General features: G+C 31.0%; 1 protein-coding gene across 1 annotated transcript; it reads left to right on the forward strand.

The window, feature by feature from the left end:
• The first annotated feature begins 2,015 nt into the window (after positions 1 to 2,015).
• LOC121173337 (probable LRR receptor-like serine/threonine-protein kinase At1g53430) lies at positions 2,016 to 13,651 on the forward strand. The gene is made up of 24 exons (XM_041008376.1): positions 2,016 to 2,341; positions 5,510 to 5,699; positions 5,954 to 6,025; positions 6,625 to 6,696; positions 7,162 to 7,233; positions 7,313 to 7,384; positions 7,539 to 7,610; positions 7,703 to 7,774; positions 7,885 to 7,956; positions 8,033 to 8,104; positions 8,188 to 8,259; positions 9,448 to 9,519; positions 9,662 to 9,727; positions 9,876 to 9,935; positions 10,013 to 10,051; positions 10,131 to 10,177; positions 10,376 to 10,746; positions 10,879 to 11,074; positions 11,157 to 11,294; positions 11,637 to 11,749; positions 11,857 to 12,067; positions 12,146 to 12,383; positions 12,568 to 12,718; positions 13,007 to 13,651. The coding sequence occupies exons 1-24, from the start codon at positions 2,224 to 2,226 to the stop codon at positions 13,418 to 13,420; spliced, it is 3,072 nt and encodes a 1,023-aa protein (XP_040864310.1). The 5' UTR covers positions 2,016 to 2,223; the 3' UTR covers positions 13,421 to 13,651.
• Positions 13,652 to 18,141: the final 4,490 nt, after the last annotated feature.

Genomic DNA, 18,141 nt, shown 5'->3' on the forward strand with positions numbered 1-18,141 from the left:
AAGTTGAATAATACTTTATTAATCATGAAGAAAAAAATCAAAGTTTGATTGAACTGTTTTACCTCATGATATGAATGGTATGTTTAGAGGGAAATAAAGAAATTGAGAAAAAAATACAGATAATATAATACATGATGTTTTTTTAAAAAAAATGGAAAGAAAAGAAATTGAAAAAAATAAAAATAATATCATACGTGATGTTTTTCTTTTTGAAAGAAGAAATGTATCACCATGTTATGAAAGTCACGAGATTAATTATCTGGGCATAAAAATTATTTAAATGAATTTTTTCTTTTCAATAAACTTTTTTTCATACACATGATCAAATATAACATTTTCTTTTAGATGAAGAGAAAGTAAAAATAAAAAAAAATATGACTTTAAAAAAATATTTATTTTCCTTTAATTTTCTTTCCACCATACCAAAACAAACTTTATTTGTTTTCCTTTTCAAATTTATTGGAGGTTAATAATGTTGGCAGGAACTGATCCAAGAGTTCTTCAAATGGGGGATTGATATTTTTTTTGTATTTTAATTATTAATTATCTAACATCAAATAAATAAACATTTAAGAAATAATGATTTTTATCAAATTATTTATTAATTTTATGCATAAATTTAAAATTAACTTTTATTTCAAATGATAAAGAAAAAAACATGTATATTTATACTAATTTTTTATTTTAAGTTTGGAAGACTTTTTGAGTTTACAAGCTGAATAACAATTAAACAAAACACACGACAATAATTTCACAACAAAAAGGGAACAAACTTATTAAATACAATGATAAACAAAATCATCCAATTTTATAACAACTATATATAATATATATGAATATGTTTATAATATAATGTTACTAATTAGATGTATAGATATATAAATAAAACTTATAATAATACACAAAATATAGTTAATCATCAAAGTAATAAAAATTGATGAAAATTCATAAAGATATTATATATATATATATATATATATATATATATATATATATATATATTTGGATTACAATATAATTAATTACAAAATATATTATTAAAAAAATTAGTATATAATTAGTGATAAATGATAACATATATTATCAGATTTATTAATTAGTATATATATATTTTATTTTTTCTGGAACTAATATACATTAATTATTTATTAATATATTGTTTTTATTTAAAATATTTTTTTAATAAAAATATATTAGTTATTATATAGCATTAAAGGAGTTTGAGGGATGGGGGCTAAAGCCCTGGTGTCCCCGAAATCCGTCTCTGATTGTTGATAAAGTTTAATTGTAATTTTGATTTATGGAAATATTTGTCATTAAATTGTGCAGTGTTTACAATTTAAGGGTCTTTCATAATTTTTAAAATCGCAGTCCACCAAATAATAATAATAATAACTTTTTAAAGTTGATGCGTATATAGAATCAATATTTTGATTCATTAATTGCCAAAAATTGATTTGAAACTGATGACCATCATCATACACAGGACAGAGCATGGGTTGTGCTGTGTCAAATTGGCCAAGGGATACCTGCGGTAACTCATCCATACACATTCATCGACCAATTATTTTATTCCTATAACATGTTGGTTTTTAAATATTTTGTATTATTAAAATCTTGAATTATTATAATAAGATTATTATCAACAGGAATTAAATCTAACGAAAAGATTTAATTTTTTATAACATAGTAAACTAAGATTTTCTTTTATTATGATAAACCAAGATCTGAACCAATGCGATTTTAGTTAATAGTATATATATATATATAATGTATATTTTTAAATTGATAATGTATTAAATTTATATTCTATATTTTTATAATTTATTTTTTCTTTGTGCATATTTATTTTATCTCTTTTTTCTTTCATTTCTCTTCTAATTATATCAAAAAGTAAAAGTATTTAAACCTGAAATTGGACCCCAAATTAGATAGATTTAAATTATGTGAGATCCTCTTATTAGTTCTCCACTTATCTTTCTGACTGTATCTAAAGCAAAAAATCCCTTTAAAAGTTTCTCATACGTCATTATATACCCTTTCCCTCCAACAAAAATAATCTTTGCCCACTCTCTTTGTTCTCTCTTCTTGTTTAGCCTCTGTTCCGTTTATTCTGCTTGCCTTTTTTTTTTTTTTCTTTTTCTTTTTCATTCAATTCTGAAACTCTCCTTTTCAAAACCAAGATACGGTGGTTCTTTTCGGATCCTGACAAACCGCCGGACCATGATGCGGTTTGTGATGCCTTCAAGCAGCATACGTGTGTCGACTATGCTCTTCATTTTTATGTTCCTGGCTTCCCTACACTTTGGATCCAACGCTCAACTCATACCACAAGATGAAGGTACTTAATTCATTTCCATTTTTGTTTTTTTTTTGTTATGATTTTTGATATGTTACTATCTCTGTTCGAAACACTTTTGTAACTATATATAAAGTGAAACTGTCTCTTAACTTTTTTTTTTTTAGAGAAAAACTGTCCTTACTTTTTACACCAACTTCATAAAGCTTCAATCTTCATCACTTAGTGCAAACCCCATCTTCCAGAATTTAGTTCATCCACTTGCATTGTTGCTTCTGTCACCAGATCCATAAGGAAATCACCAATATCTATTTTTTTTTTTTTAAAGAAGTTCTGCATCTAACTTGCTGAAAAATAAAAACAAATAAAAAGTTTTTCGTTTGATTTCTTTGATCTTTGGATTCATCTGCTTGCAATGGTGTTAGATTCTTTGTCATACTTCAATTAATCATTGAATCATCTCTGCCTTGTATTTTTTAATTTTCTGGGATTATTTTGGTTCCCAGTGAATGGAAGGAAAAATATTGATAAGAAGGGACAGAAAATTTTGAAATTTAATAAATTGAAAGAGAGAATAAAATGAAAGAAAATTTTGAATTTTTTCATCTATACCTCAACTTTTTGTTTTAATTCAACCAATACTAATTACTCGTGTTTTCTCTTCTTTTTATTTTCTTTCTATCATTGAAGCGAGGGACTTGTTTTTCAGTATCTGGATTTTTTTCCCTCTCATTGAAACAAGGGATTTGTATCTGGATTCTGGATTTCTTTTGTTGTTTTGACATTATCGTGATTTTGGAGTGTTTTTGTGATCCAATGAAATCACGACAATTGTTCTTTACTATCCCATGTGATATGGGTAGCCTCGTCTGTAAAGGACAAATTAAAGGGGGGCCATATTTTTTTATTTTATTATTGGCTAGTGAGACCCTTGATTGCTTTTTCATTTTTAATAGATGGATCATGCTGCTAACTAGCCTGAATAAGAATTCTGAATACATATTTTTTTACCAAGTGTATTTGATTTTTATTTCTTAATCACTGTCACATTAGCATTATAATATCTGTTATTGTAGCCAACTCAAGGCATGAATCATGCATCTGAGATATAAGATATTTATAATTTGGAAGACCGTTGTTTTCAATTGTGTTTGGAGTATGTTTAGATGGAGAAATTTAAAATTTTGATAAATTTTAAATTTTAAAAATTTCAAATACTTCAATTGAAATTCTTTTATTTTCAAAATTTTGTGTTTGGATAAAAAAAATTAAAATTACGAGGATGAAAAAATGAATGAAAAAAAAGAGAAAATATGATTAGTGTGTTAGTTATACGTGTTCCTCTATGCTCACAACCGATCAATATTTTAGGAGTTCAGAGATGTTCTTGAAGAGGATTGTAAGAGAATTTCAATTTCTCACCTTTTAGAAAGAAATTGAAATTTCAAATTTTAGTTGTTTAAAATTTTGTTTTAAAATTCCAAAATTTTAAATTATTCATTAAAAAACATCCAAACAATGAATTCTACGTTATAAAAATTCAAATTTTCTGATAAATTATTTTGCTCGATTAATTTTTTTTATCTAAACGCACTATAAATAAATTTTGAATAAATATTTTTCACTGAGTATTTTATTTTTAGTCTTTAATCAGTATGACAACATTGATTAGCATTATAATATCTGTAATTGTATCCATCTTAAAGGAATCAAGTAGTTGAGATAAGACATTAATAATTTATGACTGAATTATGTTCACCATATATTACAACTTACAGCTGTGGAGCAAGCTGATGTTGAAAAATTGTTAAATAAATAGTGAGGGCAAATTGGTAATATAAAGGTCATGTGATAGTTGTCTGGATGTGTGCAATCAGAAAGACAGTGTGGCCGATCGATTTCGTTCCTTTTATAGATTTTTGCCCTTTTGGGGTAAGCAAATAGTTTTCCCTAGACATGATTTTAATTTTACTTTTATCACTATTTCAGTAATGAGAGAGGTTTCAGTTCACGGGTGAACCTGTGCATTACTAGTCACTAACATGGCAATAATTAATAGTGAAATGTCAATTCTACCCACCTGCTGCATTATTATAGCAACATTTCCCAATTCTATTCACATTTCACACGCAAAAGAGACTAAAAAGAACTTACTATTTGGCTCAAAAATCAAGGCAGCAATATGAGAAAATAAATTAAAGGAGACAAAAAGAAAGTTGAAATGATTTGTGATGGATGGATTTTGATTGACATGTGAGTCAAATCGTGTGTCAACACGCTCTAATAGTTCTTTATTTTAGGATAAGCATAGCTTAGATTTCAATGTAATGATTTGTACCCCTTAAATCACACGATTTCTCCAGCTTAAGGTTTAGACTTTAGTTGTCTTTATTGTGGACGGCACGATGATCATGTTTTATGTATTATTGACGGCTTGTTATAATAATATTAATCTAATAGGACTAGATGGATGCTGCCCGGGGTTCATATGAGTAGTGTTGACTGTCGACAATATGAAGTTTGGAAAAAGGATTATCTTTGCATGCATGCAATGTTCAATTTCTTATTATATTTATAGCCCACCTTGTTTGACTTGGTCAAATTATGGATAAAAAGATAGCGTCGTGCTCAATTTGTTGAGGCTATTGACTAGAATTTTAATGGGCCAATGCATATGTTTGTTAATGAAAGCTTGCACTTGTTAAAAATATGAGAAGGTCTCAATCTAAAATTTACCTAAATTGACATGGTCTGATTTTACAGTTTAGCATTAGATCTTCTTTTGAAAAGATTATAGATCTTAATACCAAAGAACTGATTATAAATTTTCTCAAAATTGGCCTGATGATTTTATAATTTTTTTTGAGGGGTAAGACATAAGTGTTTATTTCATTAATATTTAATATTCTAGAATAATTATGATTTATGAAGATGCCAGAAAGATTTGTTAGGAAGCTATGAGATTATCTCTTAGATTTAATTATGTTACTCACTGCTTAATAGTACTTGTCCCATGTGATGTGAAGCACTTTCACACTTGTTTTGTATATCAACGAAGTTTGATTAAATTAAAAACTTGTCCCATGTGAGGCGAAGAAGCACCACTTTCACATTGTATTTCAAAGAAGTTTGATTAAATTAAAACAAATATGAGATGCATGTAGCCTAAGAATAAAACTAATTAGTTTATTTTCCTTGTATATGTTGCAGTGAAATTGCTACAAGCAATATCAGACAAGGTAGAGAACTTGAATTGGAAAGTTACACAACGTTCCTGCAACGTAAAAGGGGATAGAGGATTTGATAACAGGAAAATTTCAAGGGATCAGGCTCAAATCATAAGGAATGTCACGTGTGATTGCACTTCTAACAATTTCACTACTTGCCATGTGACATCAATGTAAGCCTTTTTTCCAAACCCTCCCTTACTAGTGTGTTATACAGTTTAATTTTGTGCAACTTAGACAATTTGTTATTAACACCAATAGGCAATAGTGTGAGAGTTTGTGAAAAAACAAAAAGATTTTTTTTTAAAATGAAACTAATATGTGAAAATGTCACCTTTGGTTACTTTACATTCATTCGTATTTATTAAATTATTACTATAAAGAATATTCATTTGAGAATGCTAATTCAACACATTGGCTATGATAGCTCTCTCAAGGGTCTCAATATATCTGGACCTATACCCGATGAATTGGGAAATCTAAATCGACTTGAAATACTGTAAGTGGTTATAAATTCTTTCTCCCTCTTACTTTTTTAGTTGTATGTTCACAAATGTTGTCATTGTGTTAGAAAATATGGATTAATCATGTACGTGATTGTTGTAGTCACAAATGAGGAAGCTACTGTGCTATCGTTTTGGGATGTTAAGCATTTGTTGATAGCTAATTTCATAATAAATAAATGCAAAAAATAAATAAATTTGGGTTAAATATAACTAACAATTAATGAAGTAACGTGCCACCAAAAAAAATTAATGAAGTAATGAAAAACTCAACCAAACAAGAAAAAAATAACTATGAACGGTAACCAATGAATGCGTGAGTTGATCCGGTTGAGTAGTGTGTGCGTGAGTTGCTATAAACCTTTTGGTACTGTCTTTCCAACTTATAAAAAAAACTATGGACTGTAGAGTGATGCCACACCATGCATGCTATTGTACAAATATGAATGGTGAATTGCAATATTTTTAGTGTTATTTTAACATTAGTAGTATACATTCTAGTTCTTTCATATGAAAGTGAAACATTATGAACTTCATCAAATGCAAAGGAATCTACTACGTAGAAATAACTAACTGATACTTTTATACTGAGCAGTGATCTCACTCGGAATAATTTCAATGGCTCAATTCCAAAAAGCCTTGGACGCCTCTCATCAGTTGTCACTCTGTAAGTCATCATTACCTACGCATCCGTGTGTTTTTATCTTGCTTGCTCTATTTGTGAGGCATGTTCTTCATTTGTTAACTAAGAAACTTTGAGAGTGTCGTTTTTTTTTTCTTTTTATTGAGTTTAGTTTTCATAAATTGCAAGTGTAAAAAAATTTACATTGTTAACCCATTAGAAATCACCCTAGACAAGGCTCTGGTTTTTAGTCTAGTCAAATGGTATTGTGTGATCTATGTAGTCACGTTTAGTGGGATAAAACTTTATCGTTGTCATAACCAACTAGGAACCACCCTGGATTTGAATTTTAAAATACTTATTACAAAAGTCAATAATCTGACCATATATGACAACCTATAGTTGGATGATAGTGTAAAAAATTTTTATACTATCATTGTATTTTAATTAAAATAAATCCTAAATAGGGTTTGCATGATTCCTCACAGTACAATTGCTACGATGCTTCAGGTCACTTTTGGGAAATCGACTTACTGGTTCAATTCCCTCAGAAATTGGTGACATGGCTAGTCTGCAAGAACTGTAAGCGTTTGAGAAAGCTATGATGCCAATTGATTAATATTGGAGGTGGAATAATCATAATTGTAATCCATGTTTACAGGAACTTGGAAGATAATCAACTTGAGGGACCTCTTCCTCCGAGCCTTGGAAAAATGAGCAGCTTGCTGAGATTGTGAGACTATTTGTTTCATTTTAGTAATTTTCATTTTGATGTCCCTAATCAATTTCAATCATTAATCTGTCTCCATATTATCTACAATTTCGTACTGTTTTTGTCCACACATCCCTAACTCCTTTTTTTGCACTTTAACTAAATGAATCTGCAGACTTCTTTCTACAAATAATTTCACAGGGACAATACCAGAAACATATGGAAATCTAAAGAATCTCACCATGTTGTAAGTGATTTAATATGATGCAATTTTTCCCTTTGGTCTTCATTTTATGTCTATGTTAAATTGTGAAATAACACAACATTTTCTGCATGCAGTAGGATAGATGGGAGCAGTTTATCTGGGAAGATACCCACTTTTATTGGGAACTGGACCAAACTTGATAGATTGTGAGTCTAAATTTTGGTTCATCCATGACCTTTTCTCTATTGAAGAATAAAATAACGTTATATAATGTTTGCATTTTATTATATGAGAAAACTGTTTTTTTTTTTTGTAGGGATTTGCAGGGCACATCCATGGAAGGCCCGATTCCTTCTGTCATATCTGACTTGACAAATTTGACAGAATTGTGAGTACTTTCTCCTTTTAAGAGTATTCCAATAGAGAAATATTTTCTTTTCATTGATGGAACATTTATGTATCAGGAGGATATCTGATTTGAAGGGACCAGCTATGACATTTCCTAATCTGAAGAATTTGAAACTCTTGCAAAGACTGTGAGTTGAAACCTTCACTGCTCTTACGTGAAGGACTATATAATTCGTTTAGGCTTTTATCATTTGATTTATTTGTTACTCAGGGAATTGAGGAATTGCTTAATAACTGGTCCCATTCCAAGATACATTGGAGAAATAGAAAGTTTAAAAACTATGTAAGTTGCATCAAGAGTATATTACTAGCTATATATGCTTTTAAGTTTTTTTTATCTACCTGTTTACCGATCTCATTATTATCTTACTTTAGTTTACAAAAACACATGTAAATTTACTTGACTTAAACAGAAGCACAAACACCTTTCTTGTTTGAAGTGTTGCCGTGTCAAACACGTTTCTGACAATGACACATCCGAACACTTGTTCGACATTTGTCCAACATTTCTTATTAGGTTTCAGATTTAAAAATTATATTTTGTTGGCTTGAACACTTAAGTTGTTACCTTTACACAACTAATACACTTGAAAAAACATAGAATGTTGGTTTAAAAAGATAAATATACCATCAATTTAGATATTTTGTTATATCTTATTCATATTTCATTTCATTAGAATCTTTCTAGTTATGTTTGTATGTGATGTCCTCATCTTCTATATTTTAAACATTAGTCGTGTCAAAATGTTTGTGTCCGTATCGTGTTTGGTGTCCATGTCAGAGTCTGTGCTTCAAAATAAACACACACAAAAGAGGGACGATGCCTAGTATTGTAATAAAGAAATTTCTGGTTGCAATCACAATGATTAACGAAAGAAGTTAAATCATCACACAAATAAGGATTTAGAAGTGACTCTGTAATACTTTGATTCTTTTTATTATCTTCATTTCTACGGTCTGTGTGTTTATTTGAATTTCGCACATATATTGTTATGTAGCACCTTTTTCTCCTTCTATTCTTTAGATTAAGTTTATGAGTACGGAATTTCTTCATTATAAATATCAGGATGTAGGAAATAATTTGAATCCAATTAATGTTGTGATTAACACTTCTTTGCCTCGTTGGTAATCAACTGATCATTGTTAGATATTTTAAAAAACTTATTTTTAGACACTCTTCAGCCGTTTGTGTAATCATTGAGAGCATGTCCTTTAAGGTAATTGTGATTTGTTGGTTAGTTATACTAGTATAAAGACAGTATACAAACCAAGGATGTGGGTATAAATTTTAGTATGCATCATCTGTACAAATTATTATCTGCAATATTGTGTTTCAAAATACCAGCAAAAAGAGAAAAAATTTAAAAATTATTGGAAACTTGAAATTACCTCTCATTATATTTTGTTGTTAGAATTTGGCTGTGGCATGTTCCACTACTTCATCATATTAATTTCCCTTTTTCTCTTTCAGAGATCTGAGCTCCAACATGCTGACTGGTACAATCCCAGATACATTTCAAGACTTGGGAAAACTAAATTACTTGTAAGTGTGTATTTTCATTTGCCAGCAAGAAGATTAACTGAAAGGATGTGGATGCTCCTATTAATTTGATCTCAAGAATGTTGGCTGCTTTTCTCAATTTATTTTTCTCTGATATAATGAGGCATGTTCATGATGGACGCAGGTTTCTGACTAACAATTCTCTAAGTGGACGAATTCCTGATTGGATACTGAGCATAAAACAAAATATGTAAGCATATTTCCTTGAATTTTTTCCACCCCTTTAATTGCATACTTTAGACTCACTTGGTCGAAATTTAGCTTGAACTTTTTCTTATGCTTAGTCTTTAGCACTCACTGAATTATGAAATTTAGTCTCACTTTATTTTCTCTTTCAGTGATTTATCTTTGAACAATTTCACAGAGACTTCTGCAAGTAATTGCCAAATGTTGGATGTGTAAGCTTCTTTTTGTCTAGAAAATATTTAAGCATTTCACCTATGTCAATACTAAGCATGTCATTATTATTGAACAGGAACTTAGCTTCCAGCCTCTCTCGCTCAGCAAACACTCCGTATGTTCCTTCTTGTGGTCTAGTTTTAATTCTATATCAGCTTTGAATCATCTGTTGAAACTAACTTTATATCTTGTAGAATATCTTGTTTGAAGATGGGCCAACCTTGTTCAGGAAAACCCCAATGTGAGTGTCTACCCTTAAAAAATCAATCATGTTTCCATAAACTACAATGGTTTTGTTAATGAAGTTATGATAGTTTCATATTGAAATTTGAAGTACCATGTATGAGAGAACAAGTTTTTTTGTTTATCTATCCCTGCTCTTTCATTAAGCATATTCCTTTTTCTTAATAAATTATTCACTTTCACTGTGTCCCTGCAGTTCATTCACTGTTCATAAACTGTGGAGGACCTGAAACAAAGATTGAGGGCAATGAATATGAGGCTGACCTCAATCTACGTGGCATTTCAAACTATTTTTCTAGTAATGGTGGCAAATGGGCTTATAGCAGCACTGGAGTATTTCTAGGAAATGATAAAGCTGATTATGTAGCAACAAATCAGTTTTACTTGAATATTAGTGGTCCTGATTACTTCAAAACAGCCCGCATGGCCCCTCTGTATCTTAATTACTATGGCCTTTGTATGCTGAACGGCAATTATAAAGTGAAACTTCATTTTGCTGAGATAGCATTCTCTGATGACCAATCATATAGCAGCCTTGGAAAGCGTGTATTCGATGTTTCAATTCAAGTGAGTAATGAAGCAAACAATTTGTTACATATTTTTTTTGTTTCTCCTAAAATTTTACTCATATTTTGTATCTGGTTCTCCAATAACACAAAAGTTCTGAAGGTAGATATTTTCATTACTGTATATTGACAGGGTTTTAAATATTTGAAAGATTTTAACATTGCGAAAGAAGCTGGTGGAGTTGGTAAGGGAATCACTAGGGAGTTTAATGTGAATGTTACAGACAACACCTTGGAAATCCACTTATCCTGGGCAGGAAAAGGAACTAATGCCATTCCTATAAGAGGTGTATATGGACCTCTCATATCTGCTATCACTGTGACCTCAAGTAAGTAGTTTTCATAATATTGGTTTTCTCTGTCAAATACCTTGTCCTTTCATGTTCTGTAAGCATTTCCACTTTGTTGTAGACTTTAAAGTTTATGGACATGGGTTCTCCACTGGAACAATTGTTGGAATTGTGGTTGGGGCATGTGTGATTGTCATATTGATACTCTTTGCTCTTTGGAAGATGGGTTTCCTTTGTCGGAAAGATCAAACAGACCAAGGTAAGATTAAAGTCCAAATTAAACAGGCAGTTAGTGCCCTTATGATTTGGTTTTTGCTAATACAAAGTTCAGATTGGTTTGCAGTGAAGCATGATGAATATAGATCTATTAGAATCTTATAATATACTAATAGACATGACTTTTTTTTATAAATACTAATATTAGATTATTTGACAACATAAAATTTATTGCAAAGATCTAAATTGTGGTAAAGGTAACAGAAAATGCACACTTGGTTTCTCAAAAACAATTCTCTGATTTATCTGTTTCTCTGTCTCTACCATTTCTCTTTCTTTTCAATTATACTTTTATTTCTGAGTAGTTACATCTACCTTGTTGCAGAACTTCTAGGTCTGAAAACAGGTTATTTCAGTTTAAGACAAATTAAAGCTGCTACTAATAACTTTGACCCAGCAAATAAGATAGGTGAAGGGGGCTTTGGACCAGTATACAAGGTAAATTTGATAGATTATAGTCATTTTAAGCAGTATGAAGTTTTGAAACATTATCCCCAATACTTATATAAATGAAAACATGGTACTAAAGACATCGCTATTCACAGGGTGTACTATCAGATGGTGCTGTGATTGCTGTTAAGCAGCTCTCCTCCAAATCAAAGCAAGGGAATCGCGAATTCATCAATGAAATAGGCATGATATCTGCTTTGCAGCATCCAAATCTTGTGAAACTTTATGGCTGTTGCATTGAAGGAAACCAGTTGCTGCTAGTATATGAGTACATGGAGAACAATAGTCTTGCTCGTGCACTTTTTGGTAAATGCTTCATGAACATCTTTGGCTGTGTATGCCACTATCAAGTTAAAATCTAACTGAGAAGGCTTCCTTTTCTAGGTAAAGAAAATGAGAGGATGCAATTGGACTGGCCCAGAAGAATGAAAATTTGTGTGGGGATTGCAAAGGGATTAGCTTATCTTCATGAGGAGTCAAGGTTGAAAATTGTGCACAGGGATATTAAGGCAACCAATGTCTTACTTGATAAACATCTGCATGCCAAGATCTCTGACTTTGGTTTAGCCAAACTTGATGAAGAAGAGAACACTCATATCAGCACAAGGATAGCCGGGACAATGTTAGTACTGTGCCACAGCACTTCCTGTTTGAATCCTAGACTTTGCTTGTCTTTAATAGGCTTGCAGTGTTATCCACAATATATCTATAGCTTGCATTTATAATCATTTAAATAATAATAAAAATACACATTTCATTGTTTTGTGAAATCACTGACACAAGGGTATTAAATGTTTTCTTATCAGTGGTTACATGGCTCCTGAGTATGCTATGAGGGGTTACTTGACTGACAAAGCAGATGTCTATAGCTTTGGAGTTGTAGCTTTAGAGATTGTTAGTGGAAAGAGCAACACAAATTACAGGCCAAAGGAGGAGTTTGTATATCTTTTAGATTGGGTAAGTTACACTTTTTTGTGTGGCTTTTGTGTTTTTGATTAATTGAAGTGGGAGCATAATACGCAAATTATCCCGTCATCATCACAAAATATACCTAGTTTAATATTTTCAAAATATCTTGCCTTTTTCATCTATATCCTACTATAATAATGATCGGGGATAATTTGATACTATAAATTTAAGTAGGCATCATTATGCTTATCTTTTTCTTATTACACAATTTCCTTTCTTGTTTCCTAGTTATGGTTTGCTTGAATTTCTAGTGCTATTTGTTGCATGTCATTGAAGGCCTATGTTCTCCAAGAGCAAGGAAACCTTCTAGAGCTGGTGGATCCAAGTCTTGGTTCAAAGTACTCCTCGGAAGAGGCCATGAGAATGCTGCAGTTAGCACTCTTGTGCACCAATCCTTCTCCCACTCTTAGACCATCTATGTCATCAGTGGTGAGCATGCTTGAGGGAAAAACTCCAATTCAAGCACCAATAATTAAACGCAGTGACAGTGTAGAAGATGTAAGATTTAAAGCCTTTGAGATGTTATCACAAGACAGTCAAACTCATGTCTCTTCTGCATTCTCACAAGATAGTATAGAGCAAGGAAGCAAATCAATGGGGGGACCATGGCTTGACTCCTCCATATCTCTTCCAAGTAGAATTGATTATGCTTCAAACGATCAACTTATTAGAAATTCGAATAATGTGTGATTTACAAGTCGGGGAAGTTAACTCATTAAATTTAAATTCTTTGTATCAAAGGATGTAAACAGTAACCAGTCAGGGAGATAGAATACATACAAAATGTGGTGAAGTCAAACATCAGGTTTTAAAATGTATAGAAGATTTTTCATAGTTATTTGCTATATGTATGGTGGTTTAAAGGTGTTTCATGTGTTAATCTTACGAATATGACATTCAATTCCAGTTTCAAAGTGCCAACAACATTGATTTCTGAGGCATACCTCCATAATGGCAGCAAGAAGGTTTAATTTACATCATACAAAACCATCAAATGTTTTTGGGTGAATATTATTGTTTATTAGACTTCGATGAATTAAAAAACTTGGAGATAATTCACAGCCTTAAAATTTGACAACGAATTAGACTAAAAAATAAATGAAGAAAAAGTTTATGTCAAACAGAAACCAGTTATCGCCTTAAGGATGTAAATTTATTTTCATGGTTTGTTAAGAACATGCTACAGCCTTGCTAGAAACTGTCAAAACTTTAGCCAATAGTCTCTATGATCCCAATGAAAGATACTAGTTAAGTAAACTTAACCCACAGGTTAATCTTCAAGCTTTTTCAGGTGATAATTGAGTGGTTCTTTTTAATGTCTGATTTAGAAGCTATGATCACAAGCAAGACTGACGAAGATCAAGGGATCTTACACCAAAATTCATATCTAATTTTCCCATTTGAAGGAAAAATTGCTTGAGAAGTTGCAGTTCACTTACAAAGGAAAGATCCTCCCCAATTAATTACTATTAGAATATGAATATTAATATTATACTGATCTAAGAAAAATAACAACTAGAAGTACTCCCGCAACTCAAGAAAAAATAACGAGAAGTACTCTCACAACTCAATTTGAATCTAACTTTTAGAAGTTATACCCGCAAAATATTTAGAAATTCAATAAAGTACACCAGGATCCAATATGACAACTAATACACTGGCAAAATAGGAGGGTTTTTTCTTCTTCTTTTTGGATTTCTTGCAAGTACGGTCAAGAAACCAAACCTATATGTACACTTTCATGCAAAATATAGAACTGATTATACCAAACTCTAGAATGCTATCAAAACTCAATGCCACTATTTATCTGAATGGAGAAGGAAGGGTGCCCAACGGAGGATCAACTCTTAGAACAAGATCTGAGTTCCCCATATTTCCATTCCACTTTGATCTGCCAATCTGTAAGACAAACCATTTAGATTATGATACATAAGCACTCTCCTTCCACAATGGACTTTGAAAATAATAGTTAGCGCTGATAGAGTCTACAAATTTTCATTGTTATTGTTACTTCTCTGACTAAAATTAACCGCATATACATATATGTATGCACATGCGTATGTTATCTTGACAAGTACACACTCAAGGTTTCTTAGGATGTGTTTGGTTTGCATTTTCATTTTCTGTTTTCATTTCCTGTTTCCATTTCCTGTTTCCATTTTCTGAAAACTGTTTTCATTTTCAAAAGATTTGAATTCTGAAAACATGTTTGGTTTGATTTCTTGTTTTTTGATTTCATGAAATAAAAATACTGAAAATTTATGATATATTGACTTATTGTCTTTTTGTATTTTTAGATTTGCTTAAAACTACATTCATTGTCACCGCAATTTCATTTTAACTGAAATGAGATTTCTGTTCTCAACTGAAAACACTGAAAACGAAAATTTATTGTTTTCATTTTCTAGTTGTTTTCTGTTTTCATTTTCACTGAAAATGTTTTCAGAAATCAAACCAAACACATTTTCATCACCATTTTCTATTTTCAGTGAAAATGAAAACAGAAAACAACCAAACCAAACACCCCCTTAGATATTTTTCCCATTTTTGGTGGTAAGATCATGCAATGTCTGGAGACCCTTTGGGTGTGATAATAATCCACACTTAAATGTCACCTTGAACAAGGTAATCCCAGTGGGTTTCAAATCCTATGGTGCTAAGTTAGCCAACAAAGCCTCACATAGTGGTTAGTCAAATGATATTTCCCTACTTTTGATAAACTGATAAGAGTCATTTTGTGCTTAATCAACAATAATATTAAGCCAGTAATGAGTAATAACACACAGGCTCCTTATTCTATCATAAACATGTTTTACAACATTAGGAAACATCGAAGATGAATCTTGCATAATTCAAGAAGTTATGCTTATTAAGAACAAGTTAATGAGTTCTGCCCGCAATGTAAGTGTAACATCTCATTTTTTGTAAACTAATTTAAAAAGAATTATTATTTATAAATAAGTAGAGTTTTAGAAAAATGATCATGGTTTTATAAATAAATAAATAATGAGAAATAATGATTTGAAGAAAAAAAATATTTGACTTATTCATTTGATAGGAAATATAATAGAGTTCCTTTTTATAAAATATTAAAAATAAATAAATAGAATAATAATAAATTGTATTTACTCTAGATATAAATAACTATGCCTCTTCTTTCATTCAAAATAGCTTTTAATAAAACTCTCTCAATAAGATTTTTATTAAAAGCTATTTTGAACAAAAATAAACTAATCCAAAACACACTTGACGATTATGTTATTAGAATAAAACAACAACAATAGTCTAATCCTACCAAGTAAAAATCAACTACATGGATCACAATACATCATTGAACTTATTAAAAACCAAATTCTCATGAAATAAGGATATTATTCAATATAAGATCCCTTTTATTAATTTCTGTCAATGTCCTTGTACTACTACAAAAAAGGGCTTCTACCACGCTGGATCAAGATCGATTTTGTAAAAATTGATGTCTTCAAATGGAAAATCCCCCTTCTACCAGATTTCTCTTCATTTCTCAGCTACCCTTTAATTGAGCAGGGTCCGACAGTTACTTTCTATTGATTCTGTTTGGGTTTTTGTAGGTTGGAGAAGTGTGGTGGGTGAACTAATGAAGTTCTTTGCTCAGAATCATTTGTCATCAATCAATTGTATGCAATCCTTTTTCTCTATCTCTAGGTGTAACTCTGTAGTACCTATTTTATCTCCTTTGTTGCCAATTTATGATGTGTTTATTGATAATCTTAGCAAATCTGGAGTTTCGGACTATAGTTTTTTTTTTGGTCAGCAAAATTTGCACTATAGTTGTAATTTAGTTTGAGATTGATCAAAGCATGATATATTTGAGAGATAAACTACAAGAACTTCTTATCCAAATATTAGAATCCCAGATCTCTGCATTATTTTTAATCTCAATTTGAGTAATGTACTGCTAAAAAACCGCTATATTTTTTTTTGAAAAAACGATAGGCATCGGATCTAAAGAAAACCGATGTAATCGGTTTGTCATGTAACCAATGTAGAAAGTTTGAAGATTCATGCATTTTAACACACTCTCTACATCAGTTGGCGTAATAATCGATGTCTGAAGTGACTTTCCACATCGTTTTTAGTAGTTTTGATCTTCTTCTACCCCTTTTCACAAGGCTGAAAACCAGGTGATCAATAATGTTATTAGAATGTTTGAAACAAATAGTTTGGGAAGCAGAGGCAAAACAAATACAACAAAAGCACATTGGTATTCAGGAAACTAAAAGTTACATTAGTCATCCAAATTTCTCAATTGTAAAGTACATCTTAATTAAAGAATAGAGCATTCCATGCCATACAATCCAATGCTTCCTCAACAAGGCTTAAAATCAAGAAAAGACAATTTCAAAATCTTTTTTTTCCCTAATGAATGAAACCATCAAACTACACTACAATTTAATCTGTGTAGAAGTTAATTCTAAATGTCAAAGCAGATAGACAAGCAAGGAATCATCACATCCAGACAACATCAACAAGTGAAGCAGCACAAATATTAGTTCCAGCCCACAAGGAAAACAGTTAACATATTGTGAACTTCAAGAAACATCATTTCATCAAAGCCTTCAATAACTTGGATTCTTCTAACCTTGCATGAAAAGCTGAATCTCATTTCCCCAGGATATTGACCCTGTGCTTGAAGAAGATCTCCACAAACAGGAAGGAAAGCACTGGTACAAATGAGCTCAGTTGAAATTAATGGAATTGAAGTATAGAGGAGGAAAAGGGATAAGCGATATAAATATTTATGACATGCTACAAGATACAAAGCATAAACCCCTGTTTATATTAATACTAAACTCTTAATTCTAATTAAACATAAGGAACAAATAATGAAATCTGAAAATCACTCATCAAAGATCATCTACGGCACCATAAAATATAGCAAGATAAAATAATGATATTGAGATACTCTCTGCATATTCTAAGGCACTCCTTATAAGCTTAGTTTATGAAGTTTTAAACTTGTTATAATAAAATGCATCAAATGAAATTAAATTAAAAGTATAATGTAATAACAGATATAGACAGCATCTGGGGCTGGAAACAAGGCTAGAGAGTACAAGAATGATTGAGTTACTCAACAATTCTGAATCTAATTTTCAGAAATGTTGAGTACTTATATCATAAAATTCATCATGGTACTGTATTAAAAAAAATAAAAATTAGAATAAATGTTTTTAGAGGCCTCATAAGTCATAATTCATAACAGCAAAATCCCTCGCACCTTACACAAGCTAGGGGATTCAGGCAAAGCATTGACATAAACAGCCACCTTCTGTGTTTTGACCACACTGTTGGACAAAGAGAATGCATTCCATTCTGACAATGAAACAATTGATCATGTAAGCTAATAAAAAGCTAAATTTGGGTAAGGA

This window comes from Glycine max, chromosome 13 (genome assembly GCF_000004515.6).
Source record: "Glycine max cultivar Williams 82 chromosome 13, Glycine_max_v4.0, whole genome shotgun sequence".
NCBI classification, from domain to species: domain Eukaryota; kingdom Viridiplantae; phylum Streptophyta; class Magnoliopsida; order Fabales; family Fabaceae; genus Glycine; species Glycine max.

Excerpts from the sequence above, each read along its gene's own strand:
- LOC121173337 (XM_041008376.1), top strand. The coding sequence starts at position 2,224 with ATGATGCGGTTTGTGATGCCTTCAAGCAGCATACGTGTGTCGACTATG. Across the intron at positions 7,385-7,538 it reads ATGAGCAGCTTGCTGAGATT|ACTTCTTTCTACAAATAATT; the intron begins GTGAGACTATTT and ends ATGAATCTGCAG. Across the intron at positions 10,747-10,878 it reads TATTCGATGTTTCAATTCAA|GGTTTTAAATATTTGAAAGA; the intron begins GTGAGTAATGAA and ends GTATATTGACAG.